Genomic DNA, 23,167 nt, shown 5'->3' on the forward strand with positions numbered 1-23,167 from the left:
GCTCCTATAGATGTCTGCTCCCCAACCCATGCCCTGGAGCAGGAGCTGTGACCAGGACAAGAAGGGTTACCCAGAGCCTCTGGCCATGGCATCCAGGGTACTTTCCCCAGACCCTTGCTTACCTGCTGGAACAAGGTGTGCTGTGCTCTGTGGACTACCCTGGTCTCAAACAATTTGCACGGACCCGGCTGTTATCTTGTTCCAAAGGTCCCCCGCGGGCGCTATAGTCCCACTGAACCCATCACACCTCCCTGGGCTCTATCACAATGTAGAATTGGCTGCAGGGAATTTCTGAGTCACGTTTGGCCCAGGCCCATGGGGACACGGCTGCGGAAATCCAGGCTCAGATTTCTGACTGGTAGCAAGGTGTGATGTGAAGGCAGTGGGCAGGGCCAGGCATTAGAGAATCCTGGGTCCCCTGCGTGGTGGGATGGGGATGAGAAGCAGCAGGAGCGGTGACATCCAGGACAACAATCTCTGGAGTTGGAGCAACTTGTCTCCATCCCTGGTGCCTTGTGGGGGCAGCCTGTGGCCACCTTGGCTCTCTCTCTCTGTGGTGAGCACAGGCCAAGTCCCACAGCTTTCAGTGAGGCTGAGCCTCTTCCCTCAAGCCATCCCTGGCCCTCCCTGTCCACTCTCCTGCCCATCAGTGGTCAGGTAAAGGCATGTCCAACACAGGCACCCACACATGACTGCTGCCTCCTCGTTTATCTGCTCCCCATCATTTATTCACTCCTCCAGCACATGAGAGGCTATCACAGGGCTCCTGCTCCCAAGTAGATAACACCCTGTGCCATTTATTGCCTCTTTATCAGTGCTCCCTGTCCCCTTCCATGCCATTCCTTCCCTCACTCCAGCCTCCAGTGCCCCACGTGTACCTCAGGCTGGTCACTCTGCCTGTGCCCCCCTCTGCATTCCAGCCCCCAATGGCTCTCCCTGGCCCTCACCCCCCAGCCAGCCTCTGGCAGGGCAGCAGGGCAGGACCACAGCTCCTGGCACTGCCAGCACAGCTCCTGGAGGCTGCCCTGAGCTCCCTCCCAGCGGCTCAGGTGACAGCCCCTAGGGGACAAAGGGATGACAATTGATGGTGACCCTTGCTCAGGGCGCTGTGGATCAATGCTGCCCTTTGCTCACCTGTTATTTCCTCTTCAGCAGGAGGGGAGGACACAGGGCACCAGGATCATGTTCAGCCTTCTCTCCCCACACTTCCTTCTCCTTGCTTGACCCTGCTGAGGTCACACAGCTTTTGGAAAATGGATCTTCTTCCCTTAGTCTGGTCAGGCTGGGGTGCTGGCAGCTGCCAGGCACGAGCCCCACAGCTCACCACAGCCACTGCAGCCCTGCCAGCCAGGCCTGGAGCCACTGCACAGCACCACAGCCAACCCCCCCTCTGGATGAACAGCCTGTACACAGCCCAGTCCAACCACCTCACCTCGAGTCCCCATCCCAGTGTCACCTTGCCTCAGGGCACCGTGACTCCCAGGCAGCTCAGGAACTGTCTGTGAGCTCCTGCCCAAGCCCCCTGCCAACAAGCAGCTCGAGCCCAGGTGCTGCATCCAGAGCCCCAGCCATGAATCCCCAGCAGAGGGAGAGACAGCACAGAGGCCAGCACCATTTTATAGACTTTTATTTCCAAATCTGGCGCTTCCATGATACACTTTTACACAGCCAAAAGGGGGTGTGGGCATCTCCCCCCTCCCTGCCCACAGAGTCAGGAGACAGAGAGAGGAAACAAAACCCAACCAAATCCCCAAAGGAAAAAATCCAAACTCCAGGAGGATGGTCCCCAGAGCCCAGGTCACAGCACTACAATCAGGGACCAAGCTGCAGGCTGGTCTGCAAGAAGCAGATTTCTGCTTCTTGAGTGGCCCAGCTCCGCAGGGATGGCCACCAGCCCTGCAGGGATGGCCACCATCTCTGCTGCTCTCTTCTTTTTGGCACTTGACACTTGCTCTCCATTTGGCAGCAGCATAAAGAGCCCTGTGCCCAACTTGGCAGAAACATGCTACAGTGCAGCAGGGACAGGATCCCAGGACTCTGGAGAGAAACTTGTAAACGAGCTTGTTTCCAAAGGCAAAGATGGGCAGCATGGAGGTGCCTGGCTGTCCCAGCAGGTGGGGCCAGCAGGCTTTCCCTCAGCACACTGGTCCCAAATGGCATGTAAACATGTCAGCAGGCCTTTCTCTCCTCATCCCTGGGAGAAGGATGACAGTGAGCCTGCCTCATCAGGGCTGTGCTGGGGACCCAGGGCACCCCCAGTCACCAGCCCTTGTGTTGCCTCCATACTCTCCCCACTGACTCGGGGAGGCAGCCCAGAGGCCGTGGCCTCCCTAGAGGCATGAGGACAGCAGCATGGGTCCTCTCCTGTAAACATGTCAGGCTGGGCTACAGTAAGATGCCACGGCAGTGTGGTAGTAAGGCAGTAAAGAGCACATGGTCATGCAGCCCTGAGAGCACCTGGCAGGTGAAAAAGGGAACATGCTGGCCCTGCTGTGCCTTTTTCACCTGGGGGGTGAAAAAGGGAACATGCTGAGCCAAATGTCCAGGCCTGAGGCTGAGGTAGGCACAGAGTGCCATCTCACAGCACAGTCAGGGGTCAGGCCCCAGGCTGAGCAGAGAAACCATCTGGGTAGCCTGAATTTCCAGAGGGGGCAAAGTGCTGCTTATCTCCATCTCCCAAAATTCAGGCCACTCTGAACTGTGTCCTTTGTCCTTTGCTACTCAGGGGAGAGTAGGTATACACAGAACCCCCAGGGAACCAGCTAGATACAACTTCTGGGGGCAATGCTGGACCCTAAAACTGGAGCCACATCATGCTCCTGTGGATGTTAGTCCTCTGCAGAGTGAGGACTGGCTCTGGGAAAAGCCAAGCCTGCTCCTCAGCAGGGCAAGGGTCATCTAGCTCCTTTACCAGACCCACAAACCAACAGAGGTTTGTTCTGTAACATGCAGGTTAAAGAGCACAACACCCAGTGGGTAAAAGCCCGGTGCTCACTTGCTGAGCTGAGGAAACCAGCAGTGATGAGAGTGGGACCACCCTGGGACAGGACAGGACTGCACAGCAGAGCTTGGCTCCTCCCCAGCAGGTTCCCAGTGCTGAATTTGCTGCCCCACTCACCCATGCTCTCGCTGGCACAGCCCCAGCTCACAGACAGCCCCAAGGGTGGTGCCATGGCAGGGCAGAGGGAGGCCTGGCTGCAGGGCCTCAGGGACACCAGGCAGGCAGAGACAGAGTTTGGAGCTGCAGTGGGAGGGCAGGGGGGCCAACAGGGCCCCTGCAGGGGGAATGGGACAAAGCACTGCCAGCAAAGCCTTAAGGATTGCCTGGCACTGTCTCTCCAGTCCACTGGGATTCTCGTAGCCCCAGGGAAACTGGCACGGGGCTGTTGGTGAAACAAATGCTCCAGGTCCTGGGAACAGACCATCCGTAAAAATAACCATAGAAATTTCTCTTCTCTCTGATTACAAAGATACAAAAGGATAGAAAACCCTCCCTGCCCCCATATCCTGGGCTCCATTTCTTTCCCCCTGCCACTGCCCACCCTTCACACACACACAGGCACACCTCACACACAAACAGCTCGCAGAGAAAGACCTTGGCCCCAGGGGGTTGGAGATGCCACCCGTGCCCAGTACTACCTGTCACACCAGGCAGGTGATGGGAGAGCATGGTGGCAGTGAGAGCCTGGAGGCTCCTGGCAGTGGGTGGTGTGGGCTGCTGGCCCCTGAGCCCACAGGGCAGGGGAAAGCAGGGTTGGTTTTGGGCCTCTGACAACCATCAGTTCTGGCCCCTGCTCCATGGGGATACCAAACCTCAGCTGGCAGTGCCTGGTGAAGAGCCCTGCTTCTTCCATCTCTGTTGTGATCCATCTCGGCCCCTCAGGAATGGCCATCGTTTCTCATTATTCTTCACAGAGGAAAGAAAAACAGTGTTAAGCCATGGCACCTCTCCTGGGCTCCAGCACCCTTTCCCCACTATGCCAGATGGGGACACGGCAGAAAACCTCTCCTGTGTCAGGGCAGGAAGAACTGTCTCTGAGTGCCTGAGATAAGGGAAGAGGGAAGGAGGGATGGAGCAGTACCAGCAGGGAGCAGACCTAGAGGGAAAAGGTGACATACTGGAACAGAGTGCCTGGGGAAAAATGTGGCTGGGGAAGGCAGGGCTTCCCTAGGACTTGGGCTCCCTCCTCTCCAGCCAGCCTGGCCCTTGCATACATCTATGGGACTTAGAGCCAGCACTGACCAAGGGATCACCCAGGAGGCCAGTCTAGCTGCACAGAACATCCTCCTCGAGTACCCACAGGCCACAAGCAAGGGCCATCATCTCTTGGGCAGAGAGGACACTCACATACACAGAGGCTTCTGCTTGTGCTGCTCAACAAGCATCTGGAGCTGTCTCACCTGAGGCTTCTCCCTGCCCAGTCACTATTCAGTCCAGGAGACACCTGCCACTCACCCAGGGAGCTCCCCCTTCCACAGCCCCCTCCCTCCAAACTAAACACCTCTGGGAAGAAGCCAGGCTGGTGGATAATGCACAAGACCAGCTGAACAAGACCTGGCTGAGGAAGGAAGGAAACCACTTACTCTGAGTCTGGTGACAGCTCTGAGATGCTGTGGGAGGTGGCAGAATGAGGTGTAGAGGGACACACTGCAGAGGGCGTCGAGGTCTGCATGGCAGAGGGGCTGGCGGTGGTCTGGGGGCCTGAAGGTGTGCTGGAAGATTGCACTGAGGACAGCACGGAGGAGTTAAAAGAAGCAAGGATGGAAGAAAGGATATCTAACTGTTCAGTGGAAGGATGTCTGCTGGGAATGGCCTCCAGGTTCTCCCTAGAATGCTGTCTCCTTGACAGCGGTTCCAGGCTCTCCCTGGACAGCTGCCTCCGAGACAGACTGCCCAGGTTGTCCTGTGAGGGCTGCCTGCTAGGCACTGTGTCCAGAGGCTCTCTGGAATTGGATCTTCTGGACAAAAAGTCCAGCTGCTCCCTTGAAGCTTGTCTAGCTGATGCTAGCAGATCCCTTGAAGGCTGTTTTCTAGAAAGCAAATCCAATTGCTCTCGAGAAGTATCCCGACTTGGCAACATGTCTATTTGGTCTCTGGACACTTGCCTACTTGGCAATGTGTTTAGCCACTCTCTAGAGACTTCTCTTACTGGCCCACAGTCTAGCTGCTCTCTTGACCCAAATCTGCAGGGTAAAGTGTCAAGGCAGTCTCTGGAGCCCTGCCTCCGGGGCAGTGTGTTCCCATGATCTCTCTGACTGGGCCTAACAGCAAGTAGATCCAAGTTCTCCCTGGATGCATGTCTGCTTGGGATACTTTCCAGGTGTTCAGTAGATCCATGCCTGCTGGGGATAGTGTCCAGCTCCTCTCTGGACCCATGCCGACTGGGCACGGCTTCCAGGCACTCTCCTGAGTTGTGCCTGCTCAGCTGCTCCCGGGACATCTGTCTCCTCATCAGCATGTCAAGCTGCTCCCGGGACGAGTATCGGCTGGCTGGCTGGGACAGACTGCCAGCCCCAGAGTAGATCCTGCCATAGGAGGCAGCGGGGACAGCCCTGTGACCCAGCGTGGACGTCTTGTACCACGTCAGCTCGTTGGTCATCCTGCCAACGGATGGCAAGCCCTGGAGAGTTGGGGGGTACTGGAGGCGGTTCTTCAAAATCCCTGCACCAGACAAAAGAGAAGTCAAATATTTGCACAACAGCAAGAAGAGCAGGAAAACCAGGGAGACGCCTCCCCAAGGGCAAGGCCACACAGATCTGATTCTGAGCTTTCAGTGTCACATCAGCCTGAGACAGGCAAGGCCACCCTTGCCCGCTTGCTCCAGACTGTTACCTTTTCTCTGCCGCTGGGTCTGGGTGAGGGAGTTCTCATCCCCACTGGTCAAAGCCAGGTCTGGCTGATTATTGTTGGCTGCATCCTTATTGATGTCAAATCCCAGCTTCCGCTCGGAGCCCCACTTCTGCAGGGAGCAGGGGTGAACCTCGCACTCGCCCAGCGCTGGCCAATACGACATGAGGTCATTGCCATCCACATCTGATGAAGGACACAGCAAATCAGGTTCCAGAGAAGAGGGAGGGAATATTTCCATGAGCAGCAATTGAGCCATCACAAGACATGCATGGCCTGACCCCCCCTAGGGAGCTGAGCTCATTCTTTTCCCTGCCAGAGCCCCAGCCTTGCCTTTGGGAGTGTTGTTGGCAGGGTTGGTGAGGAGGCGCTCGCTGTGCGCCGCCCGCTTGAGCTGGCGCTGGAAGCGGCCCCGCAGGCGAACGTTCTCCTCGCTCTCCGAGGATGGGATGGAGAGGCTGCGCTCCTCATCCAGAGACAGGTCACTGTCCGAGTCCGAGTCCTGGTCTGGAGGAACATGGTGTGTTGTGGAGACATTTGGAATGAAGGTGGGAGAAGTTCCTGCTGAGAGCACCAGGAAGGCAGAACCAGCCCAGGCAGACCACACTAATGAGTTGCCCCTGCCCTTTGCTGCCCCTCCCTCAGCAGCAGCCTGTGCCAGCTCCCTCAGCCCTATCACCAGGTACCTGTGAGAGGAGCCCAGGCCCATCTCACTGCACCTTCCTATAAGGCAGCTGCAAACAGCACTAAGATCCTCTCTGCCTCCTCTTCCAGGCTGAGTAAATCCACATTCCTTACCCTTTGCTTCCCTATCCCACCCCAGCCCCAGCTGGTCTAGCTCCAGTGAGTCAAATGTCTGTGCTGTACTGCAGAGCCCAGTGTCCCCAGAGATCCCACAGTAGCCCATGTCCCCTCTGTTGCCTCCCCCATTTCTACTCCCTTGGGGACTGGCTACGCCCTTTGCCATCTGTCCAGGAGGAGGCTGTGCTAAATGACACAATGGCTGCCTTTCCCACCATCTCCCACGTATTTGGAAGTTGCAGCTGAACATGGGGTACAAGATGTAACCACACACCCAGAGTCTGCACCAGGAAGAACTCCCCCAGCTCAGGAACAGGGCTGAGCCTTACCTCCCCCAGCATCACGGTGGAACATTGCCATGTCGATGTCCGTGGGGCCAGCGTGAGCCAACAGGCTGTGATCCAGGGCTGAGCCCTGACGTGCTGCCACGTTGTCTCTGAAAGAGAGAAGGCTCAAACTGTCACAGTGGCAGGAGCCTGTGGCTCTGCCCAGGCACTGCTGGCCCCCTGGCTGCTCCCTACCTGAGGTAAGCTCTCTGGCTGGAGTGGGTGCGGGCAGAGCGCACGCTGCTCACCGAGGACACTGTGGAGGCCCCCAGGGTGATGCGGATGAGCCCACTCTCCTCAAACAGTGCTGTGTTGTTGTAGGCATTGGGGCCCTGGGAGGAGGGAGAGGGCACATGCCCTGTTAAGGAGCTGCCACGGCAGTCCAGGGAAAGTGGGGTATCCCTGTCAGCTCCTGTCCCAGATGTGCAGCCTGAGCCCAGCCCCCTGGGCTGCTATGCTCTCACCCACCTGTGTGCTCCTCGTAGCCTCCTCGCTCTGCCCCTTCTTGCTGAGGCAGGCCAGCTGCCATGCCTCCCGCACCTCCTCGTTCAGGACACAGAACAGGACCAGCACTGCCAGGCCCTGTGGGGAGATATGCCATGAGAGACAGCCCCTCACTGCCAGCTGACCTGCTTGCCCACAGTGCCAGCAGCATGCTCCTCCCCTGGCTCCTCCCAGGCCACCGGACTGGGATGCACCAAAAACCCCAAATACCAATGAGAGTTAACACCCATAGTGGCCATGGATGAGGGAGGAACAGGTGGGGTGTCCACCTGTCTGGCAGTGGCCAAGAAGCAAATGGCAGGGTCTCCTGCAGCAACATCAGCTCCAGTGGTGGGAGAAGGTTGGCAGGGTGCTGCCATGGATCATATTTTGAGTGTCCAACACCTCCATCACATTCTCTTACTCTGCCCTCTCAGGACCTGGAGGCACCTTCCCTCCAGATAGCACTTGCCATCCCTTGGATGTTACCTCTGAACCAAATGCCTTGCAGCCACCTCCTGCTCCGTGTGGCTGCTCACCACAGGCACAGCAGCAAGGAGCGGCAGGAGTCCCTCAGTGCCACAAAGGTGGCAGCAGAAGGGACAAGGAGCTCGGTGAGATGTTGGGAGCTCAGCACAGGGCACCCATTCTCCACAGATAGCTGTGGGGACCACAGGGATGCTCCACTGGGCTGACCCTTGCCCTCCCCAGCAGAGGCTGGGCAGTTACCTGGAGGCTGCAGAGGACAGTGTAGAAGTAGTGGAAAGCCAGGACACTGTTGTTGACAGCCAAGAGGCCAAAAAGCCAGGTAGTGCTAATAACTAGAAGCAGAACAAAGGAGCTCCGTAACGTCATGCTGGAGAGAGAGAGACAGACAGACAGACAGGGACATAGACACACACCCAGAGGTTAGTGCAAACTGTTAACCTACAGGCTAGTGCTCCCTGAGATCCAGAGGGGAAAGCTCCTGCAGAGACCTCCCTGCTGTGCCCAGCACTGCAGGCACGTCCCTGCACAGTGGCCCAGCTTCCCCTGACTGCCAGGCCTTCCCTTCTGGATCACACAAGGCAAACACAGGGGCCAAAATGACACAGGTCATTTTGAGCCACAGAGAGCTCAGCCATGCTCCAGGGCTGGCTCAGAGGGAGTGGGGAAAGTTCTCAGGAGCATGGAGGAGAGGTAGAAACAGGTGCTCATAGCTGACAAGGGCTGAGTGCCGAACCCAAGCAGACACAAGAGGTGGCTGTGAGGGCAGGTGGTGAAAGGGGACCAGCTGGGAGGTGAGTGTGAACGTAGTAGGGACATAGGAACTAGAAAGGATAAAGTTTAGGAAGGGTTAATGTGGCTGGCAGGTGTGGGAGAGGAGAGAGGAGAGTGGCTGCAAGGCTGACACTGATGTACAGAAGGGCCCTTTGATGGCAGAAGGAGGAGGATGGTCACTGAAAATGCTAAAATCCACTAGCTGCCAGAGCTCTGCTGGGAGTATGGCCACTAATACTCACAGAACCGATTTCTTCTTGGTCTCCTTTTGGCCTGGGGAACAGGACATCTTGGCCACAAGCAGGAACATGACCCCATTCATCTGAAAGTGTTGGCACTGATTAGAAGCTGTGCCAAGGGCTGGCTCTGACCTGACCTCCCCACTGCAGACTCCAGGCTTGCCAGGCCCTGCAAACATCCCCTCCTTTCCCCTTCATGCCCGAGCTGTGGCCTCCCCCAGGTTTGGCTAGAGTTGAGGAGGGACAAAAAGAAGGCCTCTAACTGAGGGAGAGGGACACAGAGAATGGGACAGGCAGTGGGCAGCCAAGGAGGGGTGAGTGCCCATGGTGCAGAGAAGGGAGGCAGGAGAGGGTTGTGGGTGAAACAGGACAGGGTTTTACCACAATGACGACAGTAATGGGGCCTGCAAAGCTCCAGACCAGCTTATCATGAATGGAAATCCAGCAGAAGTCGGGGTTCCCGTAGCCCTCAGGATCCAGGCCAACGGCCAGCCCTGCAGGAGGAAGGGAGAGGTCAGGTCCACACCCAGCAGCCTTGGACTTGTCCAAACCATGTCAATCCCATGCCAGCATTATCAGCAGAGAAGGAGCTTTCTCCCTGCTCCTTGCCATGTGCATAGGCTTCCCCACCACAGGGGGAGGGAGTCAGGACTGTGAGACTCAGCAACAGGGACTTTATTTCCTTTTCCTCAGATGTCCCTGACACAGCCCAGTGCAGGAGGCATTCACTGCCAGCAACAGGTCACCCAAGTATGCAGGCTTGGGAAACCAAGAGACTTTAACTAGAAGACCTGAGGAGATATGCTGACAAATTATTTCTCCTCAGGAGGCAAGGCGACAGCCCTTGATACATCCCTGACCACCACAGCACTGCTTGCTGCCAGCACTGCTGACCATGGCAAGCCCTAGATGAGCTGGGCAGCACCAGGTGGTCAGGGACTGCTGAGAAGCAGCAGGGCTGGTTTGGGCATGGCTGCAGCACCAGCAGCTCCTACCAGTGATGATGGCAGGCACGCCCCAGCCGATGGCGTAGTAGAAGCGCATGGCCCCGAAGTTGACATTGCGCGCTTCCGTCTGCATGCGGTAGATGTGGAGGCCCTGGACGAAGAGCCAGGCGAAGGTGGAGAGGAAGAAGCAGTGGAGGAGGATGGCAATCACAGTGCAGAGAAACTGGGGAGACAAGAGTGACTTAGAGATGGTCCCACTGTGCCAAGGCTAATGGCATCATCCCCACCTCACCCCATGAGTGAGCATGTTCAGCCACAGACCTGGTTCTCAGTGCGGTTGATACCCAGGAGAAAGAGCAGCTCAGAGAAGAAGAGAGTGACAGATATGTTGGAGTGGATGCCACGTGTGTTGGACTTGAGGCCTTTGAGGCAGGTCAGAAAGGAGAAGGTCAGCAGCAGAGACACCAAGGAGAGAGAGACCAAGGAATAGGTGACAATTGCCAATGTCTCCAGATCACCTTCCAGTTGCTGCAGCAGCAGAGAACCAAAGGCAAATAGCAGGGTTAGGGGCAAGCATAGGAAGCTTGCAGAACTCTCAAACTGTGTTTGTCTCCCACATGAAATCTTTTGCCTGTCCCCAGGACATTTTCTGCCTGTTCTGGGACCCAGCTGCTAGCAATCCCCACCACCACCACAGTCCCACCGGCTGAGTTTACCTCTCGGTGTGAGCTGTCCATCAGAACCCCAAAGGTGCCAAACTGGGAGCACTGGCAGTGGACGTGGGTGGTGTTTCGGTACACGAGCTCGCAGTCCCTGGCTGTCCAGAAGCCAGAGGGGTTGGTCCTGCAGCCACCAAAAAGCAGAGTGCACTTAGGAAAGAAGACACACAAATGTGTGTGGGGGCAGGAGCCACAGAGAAGAGGGGTGACTGACAAGGCTCTTCTGCCAGCAGATACAACTGCTCTGCTAAAGTGGAAATATGGGAGCCTTGTCAGAGTGTGGATGTGACACTGAGGGAAATGGGTCAGTGGTGGACTTGGCAGTGCTGGGTTAATGGTGGGACTCTATGATCTTAAAGGTCTTTTCCAAACTAAATGATTTTGACCCTGCTGTGCTCTTCCAAAAGAAACAAATCCCACGGGAGAAGATGGAACCCTCCCCCCCATCCCAGTGCTGCTCAGGGAAACTTGGGGAATGAGGAGAAAGCAGCTCGTGTGTGGGGAAAGCAGCGAAAGGAGAGTGGCCCAGTCATGCTCAACTCACAGGTTGGAGTGGTTCCACTGGACACAGAGAGGTTTGCTCCTGTTGGCTGTCTCCAGCAGGTAAAATTCCAGCACAAGAGGGGTGTCCAGGGGTCCTTGCAGGAAGGTGTGATTGCTGAACACAGACACACTCACAATGGGGGAGTTCATCACAGGATTCTTGGGGAGCCTGCAAGGAGCCACAGAGCTCTACCATCACTATCACTGTGTGGCAGCAACAGACCCCCGAGACTTCTCAGGTGTCCTTGCTCTGACATATCAGAAGGAAGAGCTCTGCTCAGAATAAAATACGGGGCTGAGAAACATGGCACAGAGCAGCACAAAGGCTGGGAATCAAACCCTCACCACTGCAGACAGACTTGGCAAGTGCCAGAGGGAACAGAACAGAGTCCAGCCAGCCCCTGTGCCCTGGTGCTTGTGGGGCACAGGGGAGAAAGGGGAGGAGGATGTACCTGACGCTGCGGCGATCCACCTGGTAGCGCGCAGGCAGCAGCCCCCCGAGGGTGCGGTACATGATGAGGATCACCACAGTGAGGGTGGGCTCGGGCTCTGGCAGCGCCTGCCTCGGCGAGGAGTTCTCCACAGAGTAGTTCCCTTCAGCCCCAGCCAGCGTGGGCACTGCTGTGGGCACAGCTGGGGCACACAAAGGGGTGGTGAGAACACACACACACAAAAACATACACCCACACCCACACAAAAAACCACAGGCACACACCAGTATGTGCTGCTCTGAAGACAATTTGCAAGGCCATCAAGAGCCTTTAGGATGTGGTGAATACATGTAAAGCTCAGGATCTCAAGGCTGGCTCTCAGACCTCTGACAGAGACGTCTCAGTAGGATATACGCAAACTAAATGGCTTTTAAAGGTCACTCCAACCCAAACCTTATGATTCTACATCTTTCCTGCCAGCTGTACCCACCCATGCTGTTTCTTGAGTGATGCTCTCACACTCACCTTCAGCTTTTGGAGGGCTCAGCACCGACAGTGGCAGCACCACGTGTGTGTGGGGGTCCCAGGCAGGCTGGCCCCTGAAGAGGCTGCTGTGGTAGCGGGGATAGCGCCGGCGGATGTGGGAGTGGTTCTCCATGCGGTCAATGCTCAGCACTGCGGAGGAGCAAGGCAGTGAAAGTCAGCTCAAGGATGGACACCTGGAGAGCAACTGTGCTCCAGAGCACCCCAGGATTCAAGTCCGTGGCCAAGGGAGTTGGGGCTATGACCTCTATTTGGGCATGACACTAAATCTCAGTACCCACAGTGCTCCTTCCCAGCCCAGGTCCTTGCTCTGCCACAGGACAGAATACTCCTGCCACCAAGGCCAGATGCTTTTTCACTAGAGACTGGAAAGTAATTGTGAGCAGGCAGCACACTCTGAGCTCTGCTAGCTCTTGGAGGTCAGCTAGTCCAGGCAGGGATGGGACCAGGACATCTCTCACAAATGCCTCCCCATGCTAGAGAGAGCCATCAAGAACATTACCAGCACACTCCCTGAGGTGCAGTGAGATGAGAAAGGAACCAGGTGTGATGGTGGAGTGTCCCTGCACCCCAGGCAGCTCCTACTCACTGATGTTGGGGGTGACGACACCGACGGGGTTGAGGTAGGTGAGTTTCATGTTGCTGGCCAGCGTGCCCGAGTAGTCGTGCAGCTGCTCCATGAGGCTGGCGCTGCCGTGCTCCCCGTGGGGCAGCATGGCCCAGTGCTCCCGGTTCTCGGGGGCCAGCACAGAGCTGCCTGCACGCAGCAGGTTCTGAATGGGAGAGACACGGGGACAGAGGGTGAGCAGGGCCTTTGGGACTCTTCTGACCACCCCCAGACTGCAGCAGTGTGCTCTCTGCACAAGGGCTCTGGGAAGAGAGGGACTTCCTACTATGATGGGCTCCCCCCTCAATTCTCATCAACCAGTCCCCTACAGAGATACTTTTCCTGCACCCTTGCCATGAGGGACCTGCCAGCAGCAGTAAGATCTCCCCTTGCCTTCCCAGGCTGAGCCAACCCAGCTCTCTGCCTCTCCTCAACCACTCTTTGCTCCTGACCACGCAGGCCTTGCTTCCCACACTGCTGATGTGAACCAAGAGCCCAGAGCTCCTCACAGGGTCCCACCACACCCTCAATCCCCTCAGAATCACAGTGGGGCTGCTCAGAGCAGCAGCACAGAAGGCCCTGTGGCATGGGCAGCACTGACCTCGTTGAAGTGTGCGTCCTGCGTGGCGGTGAGGCCGAAGCCGCGCTGGCGGCTCTCGAAGGCCATGAGGCGGGACAGCAGGCGGAAGGCGATGTGCACGTCGTTGCCAAAGTAGTGCTCCATGTGGTCTGTGACAGCCCGCAGGCGGTGCGCCAGCTTCTTGGCTTCAATCGTGTTGAGCTCGGTCTTGTTCCTCTCCAAGCCCTCCAGCTGTCAGCGGGGAGAAAAGAGAGGGTTAAACAATGCAGCAGGTTCCTCACCTGGGATGCTGCAGGCCCTGCTGGACACAGAGACTATTTCTGAAGCCACAGCAGAAGCCATGGACACTCACAGTGGCGGTCTCTAGCACAAGGAGAACATCTGGCAGAAAACCAACCTCCAGCAACACACCAGGGTCTGCACTGGCCTGGCTAACCCAGTGCACTTAGTGCAGTAACACAACAGAGGACAAAGAGATGAAAGGGCAGAGCAAGGCCCTGGCAATACTCCCCTGGAAACTCTCCTGGCTTGTGTTTCAATTCAGCCTAGATGACATGATGACATTCAGCCTAGATGACATGTAAGTGCTAAATACACTTGCCTGGATATTTCAAAGGGATTTGTCCCTGACAAAATTGAGGGGCTACAGAGGTCTCATGGAGCAGACATCCCACCAGCTTCAAACCACTCAGCCCTGCTCAGGATTATTTATTTTCTCCTCAAATACTCTGGCAGGACAAAGTAATTTCTGAGGGGGACACGGATTAAATGAAGCCATATGAACTTAAGCTCAGACCACTGCTCCCACAGGAGGGATCTGGGGGAAGGAGGTGAGAAAGAAAGGGACTGAGCACTGTGGCAAGGCCCTGTCATACCCCAGGCACCCCTGGAGAGCTGAGTGCTTTGAATTGTGGCTGTGAGCCCTTGTTCAGAGGGCTCCTGCTCTGTCAGGGCTGCAGAGCTGAGAGGATTACCAGCACGGACAGCTCCTTGAAGGCAGGTGAAGTGCAGTTGAAGAGATCTGGCTCCAGCCAGCCCTTCTCCTCATCACAGTGTCTGATGGCTGCACCTAAAACAAAGAGGAAGGGCTTGTTGGAAATTCAGCACAGGAGACATGGCTGATCCTCTGCACCAGTTAATCCCAAAGAGTGGCACTGACAAGCAATGGGAAGGGCCTGTAACACCCCAGGGCCATCATCCTGCTCTGCACCAGTGCAAACAATTCTGCTCTTGATTTGTGAAACCTCAGCAAGGTGCCATCACACAGGATTGCAAAAGGGACTGACTTGGCAGGAGCCAGGCTGGAAAAGCCCAAGGGGACATGACTGTGTCCTTAGGCACATCTGACCCCAAGTTATGAAAGCCCAAGCAGCTCTAGGCATCCCCCAGCTGACAGCCTGCAATGCCTGCTGAGGTCCTGCTCTCTCTACAGGGCAAAGCCACCCCAGGAGCACAACAGCCCTGCTGCTGGGCTGCAAAACCAGCCCCTGAGATGAGCCCCTTCAGCCAAGGGGGATGGAGGAGTGCGATGGTGCACCCCAGTGTGGAGGATCCAGCAGTGTGGGGTCAGTATCCAGAGCCAGCCCCCAGTCCGTGGTAGGAGCCCAGGCATTTGTGTACAGCAAGGGAGTTTCCAAAGCTGAATAGGATGAGATGTTAACCACCACCAAAAACACAGCTAAAGCCAACATGGAGAAAAGTGTTCTCAGCCGGGTATGTCACCACAAACACTTTGAGCAAGAGAAACCAGGCAACCCCAGTGTAACCAGCAGGACTGCGGAGCCTCCTGGGGACAGTATCAGGGCACAGGAGCCCACCAGGTGCCCATGGCTGGGAGAGGGTAGCAGGGGAGGGCAGGGAGAGGAAGCTTAGAGCAGACTGCAGTTGCTGCTCCGAAAAGCCCCAGGGACAAGCGTACCCCTTCCACCCCCTCTAGCTCCTGGCAGTCCTCCCAGCCACCCTTCTCCCAGCTGCAGAAGCACAGGAACCAGTGCCATTGCAGCAGGGAGCAGGAAGAACAAGAAGTCTCCATACTGATGGCATTCCCCTTGCACAGAACAGAGATTGACTCAGATCTGGGCAGAATCTGACCCCCAGGTCCCTGTGCCTTCTCCTGCCAGCCAGGCAGAAGGAACAGGACCTTGTGCTGTGCCTGCCCATCAGCTCCTGCTCCCATCCTACCACTCCCCACTCAGGTAGTTTCTCCTTCTTCCACCCCACAGCCATTCCTTCCTGGCCTCACCACCCACTGCTCAGCACCAGCTCCTTCCCCTCCCAGGCTAAGCAAGCGAGTGCCATCCAGGAGAGCCAGCATCCATCCCAGCCAGGGAGCAGAGCACAGACCTGCCAGAGCCAACACTGCAGGCCAGGCACACAGGGTGGCAAGGGCTGCATGCAGCTGCAGCTGGGCTTGTGTGGTTAGTGAGCTGGGAGCAGGGAACACTGTGGAGGAGCAGTGAGACCAGGCAAAGCGTTGGGAGGACCCTGGGCAGCTCCAGAAGCAGCGGGGAAAGCGCAAGGGTGTGCAGGGTGCCAGGCAGGGAGCAGGGAAGGAAAGCCATGTGGTGCAGCCCTTAGAGCACAGGGGGAAGGCGATGGGAACAACCTTACCTGCACCCCTCAAGCCTGTGCACGGAGGGCGAGAGAACCAGGGAGAGAAGCGACAACAGTTAGGAGCCAAACCTGCCTCCTCCAGGGGCGAAGGGCTGGGGAAGGACAGGGCTGGTATTGTCCCCTGGGGCTTGCACTGCCCTACACTCCCAGACACCCTGCTGACACCTTTTCTGTCACCGAGGACAGCTTGGCCTCCTCCAGCTCAGGATGCTGACTCCTACCCAACATTCACCTGACAGCACACTGTGCCCTGCTTCCCTTGCAGGGCATATGGGGATGGTGCTGGTGGAGCCACAGCAAGGCACTGAGGGTGCTGTGCCAGGCCTGACCTCAGCCTCAAGCCTGGTGAACCCAAAAAGCAGCAGGAAGAAGAGAGGCACCAAGACTGAGGGAACAGCACAGCCCCATGGCTGGGTGATGGGTCTTACACCCCATAGCTTTTACCCAACCCCAGTGCTATGGCCAGCACCCTCTGCTCTCTGCTCTTCCCCAGACTGTGACATTTTCTCTTCCTTCTCCCAAACTTCCAGCCCAGCTGAACGGGACTGGGGTAGTGCATGAACAGAGTGATATTGCCAGGGCAGCTACAGGACAGCCAGGTTGTCCCCTCCCCTCTCCATCACGGCCCCACTCACCCAAGGAGCCTTTGGGACACAGCACTGCAGCCGAGAAGCCAAACTTGGTCTGGGGCCACCACACACCTGCCTTGAGGCTTTTGGGGCAGCCGTCGTAGAGCACTGTGGGGACACACAGGTCACAGGGCCAGCCCACTGACACCCAGCCCCTGGCAGCAGCTGCCCACAGTGCCCACACTCACCCTGGCAGCCGCTGGGTGTCACCTCGGCGAAGGGGCTGTCACAGCTGTTGCACTGGCGGCCGATGACGCCGGGCCGGCAGTGGCAGCGGCCGCTCTCCCTGTCACAGGAGCGCGAGGTGGAGCCCACGGGGTAGCAGTCACAGGGCAGGCACGTGTCACTGCCCCTGGGCCGGTAGTGGAAGTCCTGCGAGGACATGGGGACAGTCATCAGAGAGCTCAATAGGACAGCAGGCTGGGGAACCCCTGGAGCCAGAGAAGGTCAAGGCATTCCTGATTTCCAGGCACCCCACTGCCCCCATCATCACCATGCTGGTCTAGGAAGGCTGTACAGAGGAGCTGAGCAGGGATCCAACCCAGATATGGGCACACAAAGTAGGACCTGGGCAACTGCCAGGCCTTTGTTGGGGGACAAGGAACAGCATCAAGAACAAGCAGGGTTTCAGAGAAGCCATGGTCCATGTCCCCACCAGCACAGCTGCCCCTCACCTTGCAGTGGCACTGCCCGTTGGTTTTATTGCAGTCGGGGTCAAAGCCTTTGTTCACATCACAGTTACAGGGCCCACAGGTGGGGTTTCCCCACCAGCCCTTTGGACACTGCTGGTCTATCCTAGGGAGAGAAATATCTTTGATATTACAACCACCAAATTCCCCAGGCCTTGTTCTGCCACCAGTCAGCAGCTCCAAGGAGGAAGGTGGCACTGAGAAGCCCCTGGTTACACATCCAGGATGAGAGGCCAGCATGGAGCCAGGCCCAAAGGCCACAGTCCTGCTCTGTATCTCACCTGTGCTCACAGTACTGCCCAAAGAAGTTCTCACTGCACTCGCAGACGTAGCCCAGGCGCGAGCCAGGCTTGCGGCGACACACCGACTTGTTCTTGCAGGGGTTCAGGTGACACACATCCACACAGTCCCCTCCGTAGTACCCTGAGGTGGGGACAGACACCACCAGGTAAGCAAATACCCTTTGCCTGAGAGGTGCTGGAGTACCAAGGAGTGAATTCAGGGGGCTCAGGAGAGATTCTGCCCTCCAGAAAAACTGATGAGTGTCTGACAGGGGTGTGACTTGCCCAAGGCATGGAGAGGAGAGCGGTCACAGGCCAGGAGGGAGTCACAGGGGCAGAGGAGAAGATAAATGGGCATGAAGAGCAGAGGAGTGGCAGGGTGCTGCAGGTCCTACCTGGCTGGCAGACACAGGAGTAGCTCTGCCACTCATCCTTGCAGACACTGTTGGCTGGGCAGGGGTTGGAGTCGCAGGGGCTCGGGACACTGCAGCCAGCCTCCACCCGCAGGGCATGGTTGGGCTTGGGCAGCACGATCCCGGTGACGCTGTCACCCAGGCGCACACCCTGCAGTGCAGGTGACAAACTCACAGTGAGGCCAGGGCAGACACACCAGGCTCCAGCTCTCCTGCCTTCCACAAACCCCCAGCAGCAGCCACTCGCCATCCTTCCTATTTAACGCTACCCCATGGCACCTCAGAGCCTTGAATGCCCAGAGGGACAGTGACAGCAGCACCATGGATGCTGGCAGCAGTTGCCAGACTTGTGTTTCCAACTCTCCATACAACAGACCTGCTGAAAAGGGAAGGCTCAGAGCGATGGACTCACCTGTATGCAGCCCCTCAGCCCATTCTGCACCTCGCCAGAGCCCAGGACTCCCCCCACATGCAGGTGTTTCACCTTCAGGCCATGCAGCTCATTTCCCACAACCACCGTGTCCTGCAGAAGGGAGCAACACGAGGCAATGGGCACCAGCCCTGGCCCAGCCCTCTTGGGGGTGCAGAGGCACAGCTCTGCCTGTGTCTGCCAAGCATTCCCCACAGCTCCTGCCCTGGTGCCAGGTCCTAAGCAGCACCCACCTGGTAGAGCCCAAAGTCCAGGGTGAGGGTGATGACGTAGCGCGAGTCGCGCCCGCTGTGGACGTCGCGCAGCTCCAGCTGGAGGTCGTGCCACTTCCCATCACTGAGCTGCAGCTGGTCCAGGAGCAGGCTGGTGCTGCGCCCTGAGCCCCTGCTCACCATGAAGGAGAGCAGGCCCCCAGCCAGCTGCACAAAGGGAACAGCAATGCCACCAGTGAGCAAAGACCTCATGAACCCTGGCTGCTTCCAGCCTACCCTCCATCAGAGCAGGGGGAGGGAAATCCATCCCTGCTAAATGCCTCTCCCCTCAGCCACCCTCTGCTTGGGATGCAGCCAGCAGGGAGAACAAGGTCCCCATGCCCTCCTGGAGCAGACAGCAGCAGAGGCTGGCCTGTGGTGCTGTGGCTGAGGCTGTGGCCATACCTGGCAGAGCAGGGTGGTGTACTGGCCCGCGTGGGCCTGCAGCAGCACTCCATCCTGCTGGCGTGTCCGGAACGCCAGCCCCAGGTACCACGGCACCGAGATCTTCACGTCTGCCTTGAAGTCCCAGGTCAGGACACTGTTGCCCTGAAAATAGTGGGCATGGTGCATGGCTGGAAAGGAAAGTGGAGGTGAGGAGAAGGGAAGGGCACTTCACAGGGAACACTAGATGCAGGGACAGCAGAGTTATTTCAACTCACATAGATCCATCACTCTGCCTCCACTTGCACCCCACCCGCCTGTGCCCAGCAGTGCCCCCTCACTCACCATGGCGACAATCCTTGCCCCCAAAGCCAACAGGACAGAGGCAGGAGTAGGTGCCCCAGCTGACAGAGCAGGTGCCACCGTTCTTGCAGGGGTTGGAATCGCAGAAAGTGTGCTTGGCATGACAACCTGGAGGTATCAAAGCCACCTGTATCAGCCTCAACCAGCTCACCACCTCTCCCCAGCCAAAAGGAAAGGCACCACTGCCTGCTGGTCCTTTCCCAGGCTGTCAGAGGGGCAAGCCCTGCTGCTCAGTGTCTCCACACAGACCCTGCCTGCTCAGGGATAAGGGTTAAGGCTGTTGGTGCTCCTTATGCCAGAACAAAGATACCATAGAGCTGGACTGATGACGTGGCATCTCCCAGATCAGCCAGCTCAACAGACTCTGCACTTGGGATCAGGGGACACTCCCAGAACGTTAGCTGAGGTGGGCATTGGATCATTTAGGGGGACCTGAAGGCCTTGTTCTCCAGTGAGAATCTGCTCAACTCCAGCTGTGGTGCCACAATGCTGCTCCAGCCCAGCAGCAGTGCTGTGTGAGAAGCAGAATCCATCCCTGGGAGGGCTGGCAGGAGCAGAGGCACCTGTACCTGCAGCAGTTCCGTTGTTGGCAATGTAGGAGGCCAGGTCGATGCGCTTGCTGTCGATGAAGAGGTCTCTCATGCACCCCACAAAGTCCCGGTGAGTGATGGGGAAGTTTTCTGGCAGGTTGGGGACCCCTCCAAGGAGCAAGGGACCTGTGAGGTCCAGGGACCTGCAGGATCAGAAGCCCAGGACTTTAAGAGGTACACTGACCTCACCTCAGTGAGCTCCCCAGTGCACAGGAGGTCTGTCCCCAGACCTCCTCAGGGACAGGTACACACAGCCAAGGTTCTGGATGGGAAGGCCTGGCTCCACAGGGGACCACCCCTCCCCACCACAGCAGCTCCAAGGAACTCACTTCTTCGAGCTGGTCTGCACACCTTCTGCAGCACAGGAATAGTTTCCAATCTCTCTGCCAAACTGCAGGGCCACTGAAGCATCACATTCATCTATTGTCAAGATGGCCACCTTGTCCTTGGAGGGGCCCTGCACCACCCCCAGGCTGCTGACCTTGGGCTGAAAGCAAATGAAGGGTGTCAGCAGCACACAGGCCCCAGACCCCAGCACCCAAGGGTTCACACAACAGCAAGGAAAGGCCTGAGCAGCCCAGGCTCGGCTGTGCTCCTGGAGGTGTGAGCAATGCAGGAGGGAAACCTCCAGCTGAGCCCAGCAAGCAGCCCCAGAGAGGGACATGGGCAAAGACACTGCATGCAGCACATCCCTGCAGCCTCCAAGTGAGGCCCTGGGTGTCAATCTGTCCCTGCACCCAGCTGTCTGCTCCACTGCATCCATCCCCAAGGCTGACAACCTGCTCTACCTTCTCTCCAGAGCCCCTAGCATGGGACAGAGGCAGGGAACAGGAGAGCCAGCACTGCTCACTGTGGGGAGAGAGAGCCACGAGTGCTGGGGCCAGCTGGGGCACACGTACCTTGTTGTAGTAGCGGAGCTGCAGCGTGTGCCACTGCCCATCACTCACACCCCCCGGCAGGTAGGGGCTCACCACCGTGCTGGACTCTCCTGAGGAGACAGGGATGATGGCAGGCTCAGGGGAGCCACACAGCCTCCAGACGTCCCCACCCTTCCCGAGGCACCACACCCACTGTGCTGCTGATGGACTTGTGAAGCTCACAGTGACACAACAGGACAGAACAGCAGCAGAGACACCAAAAGGGTTTGTCCTGGTTTGTGCTCACAAACCACACTCCTAAGGCCAGGGAGAGTCCTGATACACACAACTCATCTCCTGTGCTATCCACTGATGCTCACCAATCCCTCCTAACCCTGCTTCCCTTAGCACAGGTTCCATCCAGGGCAGCATTCTCCTCTTCCCACTTAGCATAGGCCTTCTCCCAGCTCCCATGACACAAATCCCACAGCAGGCAGGGCCAAGAGTACCTGTGGAGTATTTCAGCTGGACCTGCCCCTGGATGATCTCCACTGCCAGGAAGTCGTGCCTCTCATTCAAACGCCCATTGTAGAGCAGGAGGCCGCCGGGCTCCACAGTGCTGAACCTGGGGCAGGGTACGAAGGAGAGCAAGGTGTGTGCAAGGAGCACGTGGAGATCCCCTCTCTCCTGTGGCATGCACCAGCATCCCAGCACAGGGACACTAAGACCTGAGCATGGGGGGCAGAGAGCTGGCAGCAGCACTGCAGGAAGGCATGAGCTGATGCCAGTGCAGGTTCAGAGCCCTTTGGCCAAAGGTGCCAGGGCAGCCGCATGGAGGAGCAAGCCAGGGACATGGGGTGAGGAGTGCATCAGGCAGCCCCTGGACTGGCACAGCGTGCTGTGCACAGGAGCCACCAGAGCAGGGCCGGGCGAACAGAGGACACTGCTGTGCAGTGGAGGAGAGAGAGAGACAGAGAGAGCACTCACGAGAGGGCCAGGGTGAGGTGGAAGCGCTGGCGCAGGCCCCGGAACATGATGAAGGAGCGCGGCGGGAAGGAGCGCGTGGACACGTGGCAGAAGGGCGCCTCGAAGCCGCCCGCCGGGCACTGGCAGCGGAAGCCGCCGTCGGCGCCGTCGGTGCAGGTGCCCCCGTTGTGGCACACGCCGGGCACACAGCGCCCCGCCCGGCTGTCCACCTCACAGTGCTCCCCTGCAGGGGCAAGGCACAGGCTGGGACCACGCACAGCAGCCACCCACAGGCTCCTTGTCCTGGAAATGCAGCCTGGATTCGGCACAGGGCAGCTGAGGGAAGGAGTCTGAGGAGCAGCTGGGGGCCAGGGAAGGGTAGGACACCCAGGTGTTACCCAGGTGCTCCCCACAGGAGCCAGTGAGCTAGCCAGCACTGCCAGCCCAGCACGAGCCACCAGGCTGGATGTGATGCCAGGTCTGGCTGAAGGGACAACTTAGGATCCAGTACAGCATGGGAATGTGACAGGAGGGCACTGGCCTCTACACTACAGCTGCACAGTCCTAAGAGTGGAGAAGCAAGCCAGGGAAGTTCTGGTAATGCTGAGAGTGCCTCCTTGGGCCTTGACACCACACAAACCTGGGACAGGCATCTCAGCCCTGTCTCTGGCATGTGGGGACAGCCCAGTGCCACCGAGCTCCTGTCAGTAGCTATAGAAGAATCACCCATGGCACCAGGAGCTTCCAAACACTGCATGCAAGTGGGAACCACATGGAGAACAACAAATACCCTGGCACCTTGCTGGCATGGGTAACACGGATGCCTCATGCCAGCTCAACAGTGCAGTGCAGGACATCTGTCAGCCCCTCTTCCTGTGCAATTCCCACAGAACCCAGGCAAGCACTCAGCTGAAGTCCTACTCAGCCCCAGGCCCTGCTCCCATTACTTGCTCTGTGATACCCAAGGAGGATGAGGAGACAGCATGAAGTGACAGGCAAATGAGCTCATTAACCCTTCTGCTAATGGCTGTTCACGCTTCAAATGCCGGAGGTTAATTACCACTGACTCTGCTTATCTCACCAGGAGCCACCTACAGAAGAGCTCCAGGCAGCCATCTGCTGCCATGCTCCCTCCTGACAGCGAGAGCAAGGCAGGGGATCCCTCCTCAGTAGCCAGAGGCCACCTCCCCTCATCCCTCAGTTGCCAGTTCTCCACAGCCTGTTGGGAACTTGCGGCAACCAGACTCTGGCTGGACTGTGGATTCCCCTGCCAGCCCCCCAGCTAGGACCAGATCTGCCTGGCTCAGATCCTGCCTGGTGGGGCACCTGGGCCCAGCCTCCCCTTCTGTTCTGGGTGGGTTGCACTCAACCACT

The 23,167-nt window shown here is 57.8% G+C and overlaps 1 protein-coding gene across 2 annotated transcripts in view; it reads right to left on the bottom strand.

Annotated features, from left to right (window-relative positions):
• Positions 1 to 1,610: 1,610 nt before the first annotated feature.
• The window catches only part of CELSR3 (cadherin EGF LAG seven-pass G-type receptor 3), a 31,147-nt gene continuing 9,590 nt past the window's right edge, over positions 1,611 to 23,167 (bottom strand). Inside the window, exons 3-36 of one of the 2 annotated variants that reach the window (XM_064724442.1) lie at positions 21,815 to 22,037; positions 21,337 to 21,452; positions 20,870 to 20,958; positions 20,300 to 20,457; positions 19,950 to 20,113; positions 19,363 to 19,488; positions 19,039 to 19,208; positions 18,616 to 18,801; positions 18,365 to 18,475; positions 17,935 to 18,103; positions 17,540 to 17,681; positions 17,244 to 17,364; positions 16,758 to 16,941; positions 16,576 to 16,677; positions 15,938 to 15,952; positions 14,302 to 14,396; positions 13,349 to 13,558; positions 12,730 to 12,913; positions 12,123 to 12,272; positions 11,619 to 11,799; positions 11,168 to 11,335; positions 10,621 to 10,747; positions 10,226 to 10,432; positions 9,953 to 10,127; positions 9,339 to 9,451; positions 8,961 to 9,040; positions 8,188 to 8,314; positions 7,444 to 7,557; positions 7,171 to 7,307; positions 6,979 to 7,085; positions 6,182 to 6,355; positions 5,834 to 6,034; positions 4,585 to 5,662; positions 1,611 to 3,907 (exon numbers count right to left, since the gene is read on the bottom strand). In XM_064724442.1, the coding sequence (XP_064580512.1) occupies positions 3,880 to 3,907; positions 4,585 to 5,662; positions 5,834 to 6,034; positions 6,182 to 6,355; positions 6,979 to 7,085; positions 7,171 to 7,307; positions 7,444 to 7,557; positions 8,188 to 8,314; positions 8,961 to 9,040; positions 9,339 to 9,451; positions 9,953 to 10,127; positions 10,226 to 10,432; positions 10,621 to 10,747; positions 11,168 to 11,335; positions 11,619 to 11,799; positions 12,123 to 12,272; positions 12,730 to 12,913; positions 13,349 to 13,558; positions 14,302 to 14,396; positions 15,938 to 15,952; positions 16,576 to 16,677; positions 16,758 to 16,941; positions 17,244 to 17,364; positions 17,540 to 17,681; positions 17,935 to 18,103; positions 18,365 to 18,475; positions 18,616 to 18,801; positions 19,039 to 19,208; positions 19,363 to 19,488; positions 19,950 to 20,113; positions 20,300 to 20,457; positions 20,870 to 20,958; positions 21,337 to 21,452; positions 21,815 to 22,037 (5,732 nt within the window). In that variant the 3' untranslated portion in view covers positions 1,611 to 3,879. The remainder of the gene's footprint in view (positions 3,908 to 4,584; positions 5,663 to 5,833; positions 6,035 to 6,181; positions 6,356 to 6,978; positions 7,086 to 7,170; positions 7,308 to 7,443; positions 7,558 to 8,187; positions 8,315 to 8,960; positions 9,041 to 9,338; positions 9,452 to 9,952; positions 10,128 to 10,225; positions 10,433 to 10,620; positions 10,748 to 11,167; positions 11,336 to 11,618; positions 11,800 to 12,122; positions 12,273 to 12,729; positions 12,914 to 13,348; positions 13,559 to 14,301; positions 14,397 to 15,937; positions 15,953 to 16,575; positions 16,678 to 16,757; positions 16,942 to 17,243; positions 17,365 to 17,539; positions 17,682 to 17,934; positions 18,104 to 18,364; positions 18,476 to 18,615; positions 18,802 to 19,038; positions 19,209 to 19,362; positions 19,489 to 19,949; positions 20,114 to 20,299; positions 20,458 to 20,869; positions 20,959 to 21,336; positions 21,453 to 21,814; positions 22,038 to 23,167) is intronic. The other variant, XM_064724443.1, reaches the window with a different exon arrangement.

This window comes from Zonotrichia leucophrys, chromosome 12 (genome assembly GCF_028769735.1).
Source record: "Zonotrichia leucophrys gambelii isolate GWCS_2022_RI chromosome 12, RI_Zleu_2.0, whole genome shotgun sequence".
In the NCBI taxonomy this organism is placed as follows: Eukaryota; Metazoa; Chordata; class Aves; order Passeriformes; family Passerellidae; genus Zonotrichia; species Zonotrichia leucophrys.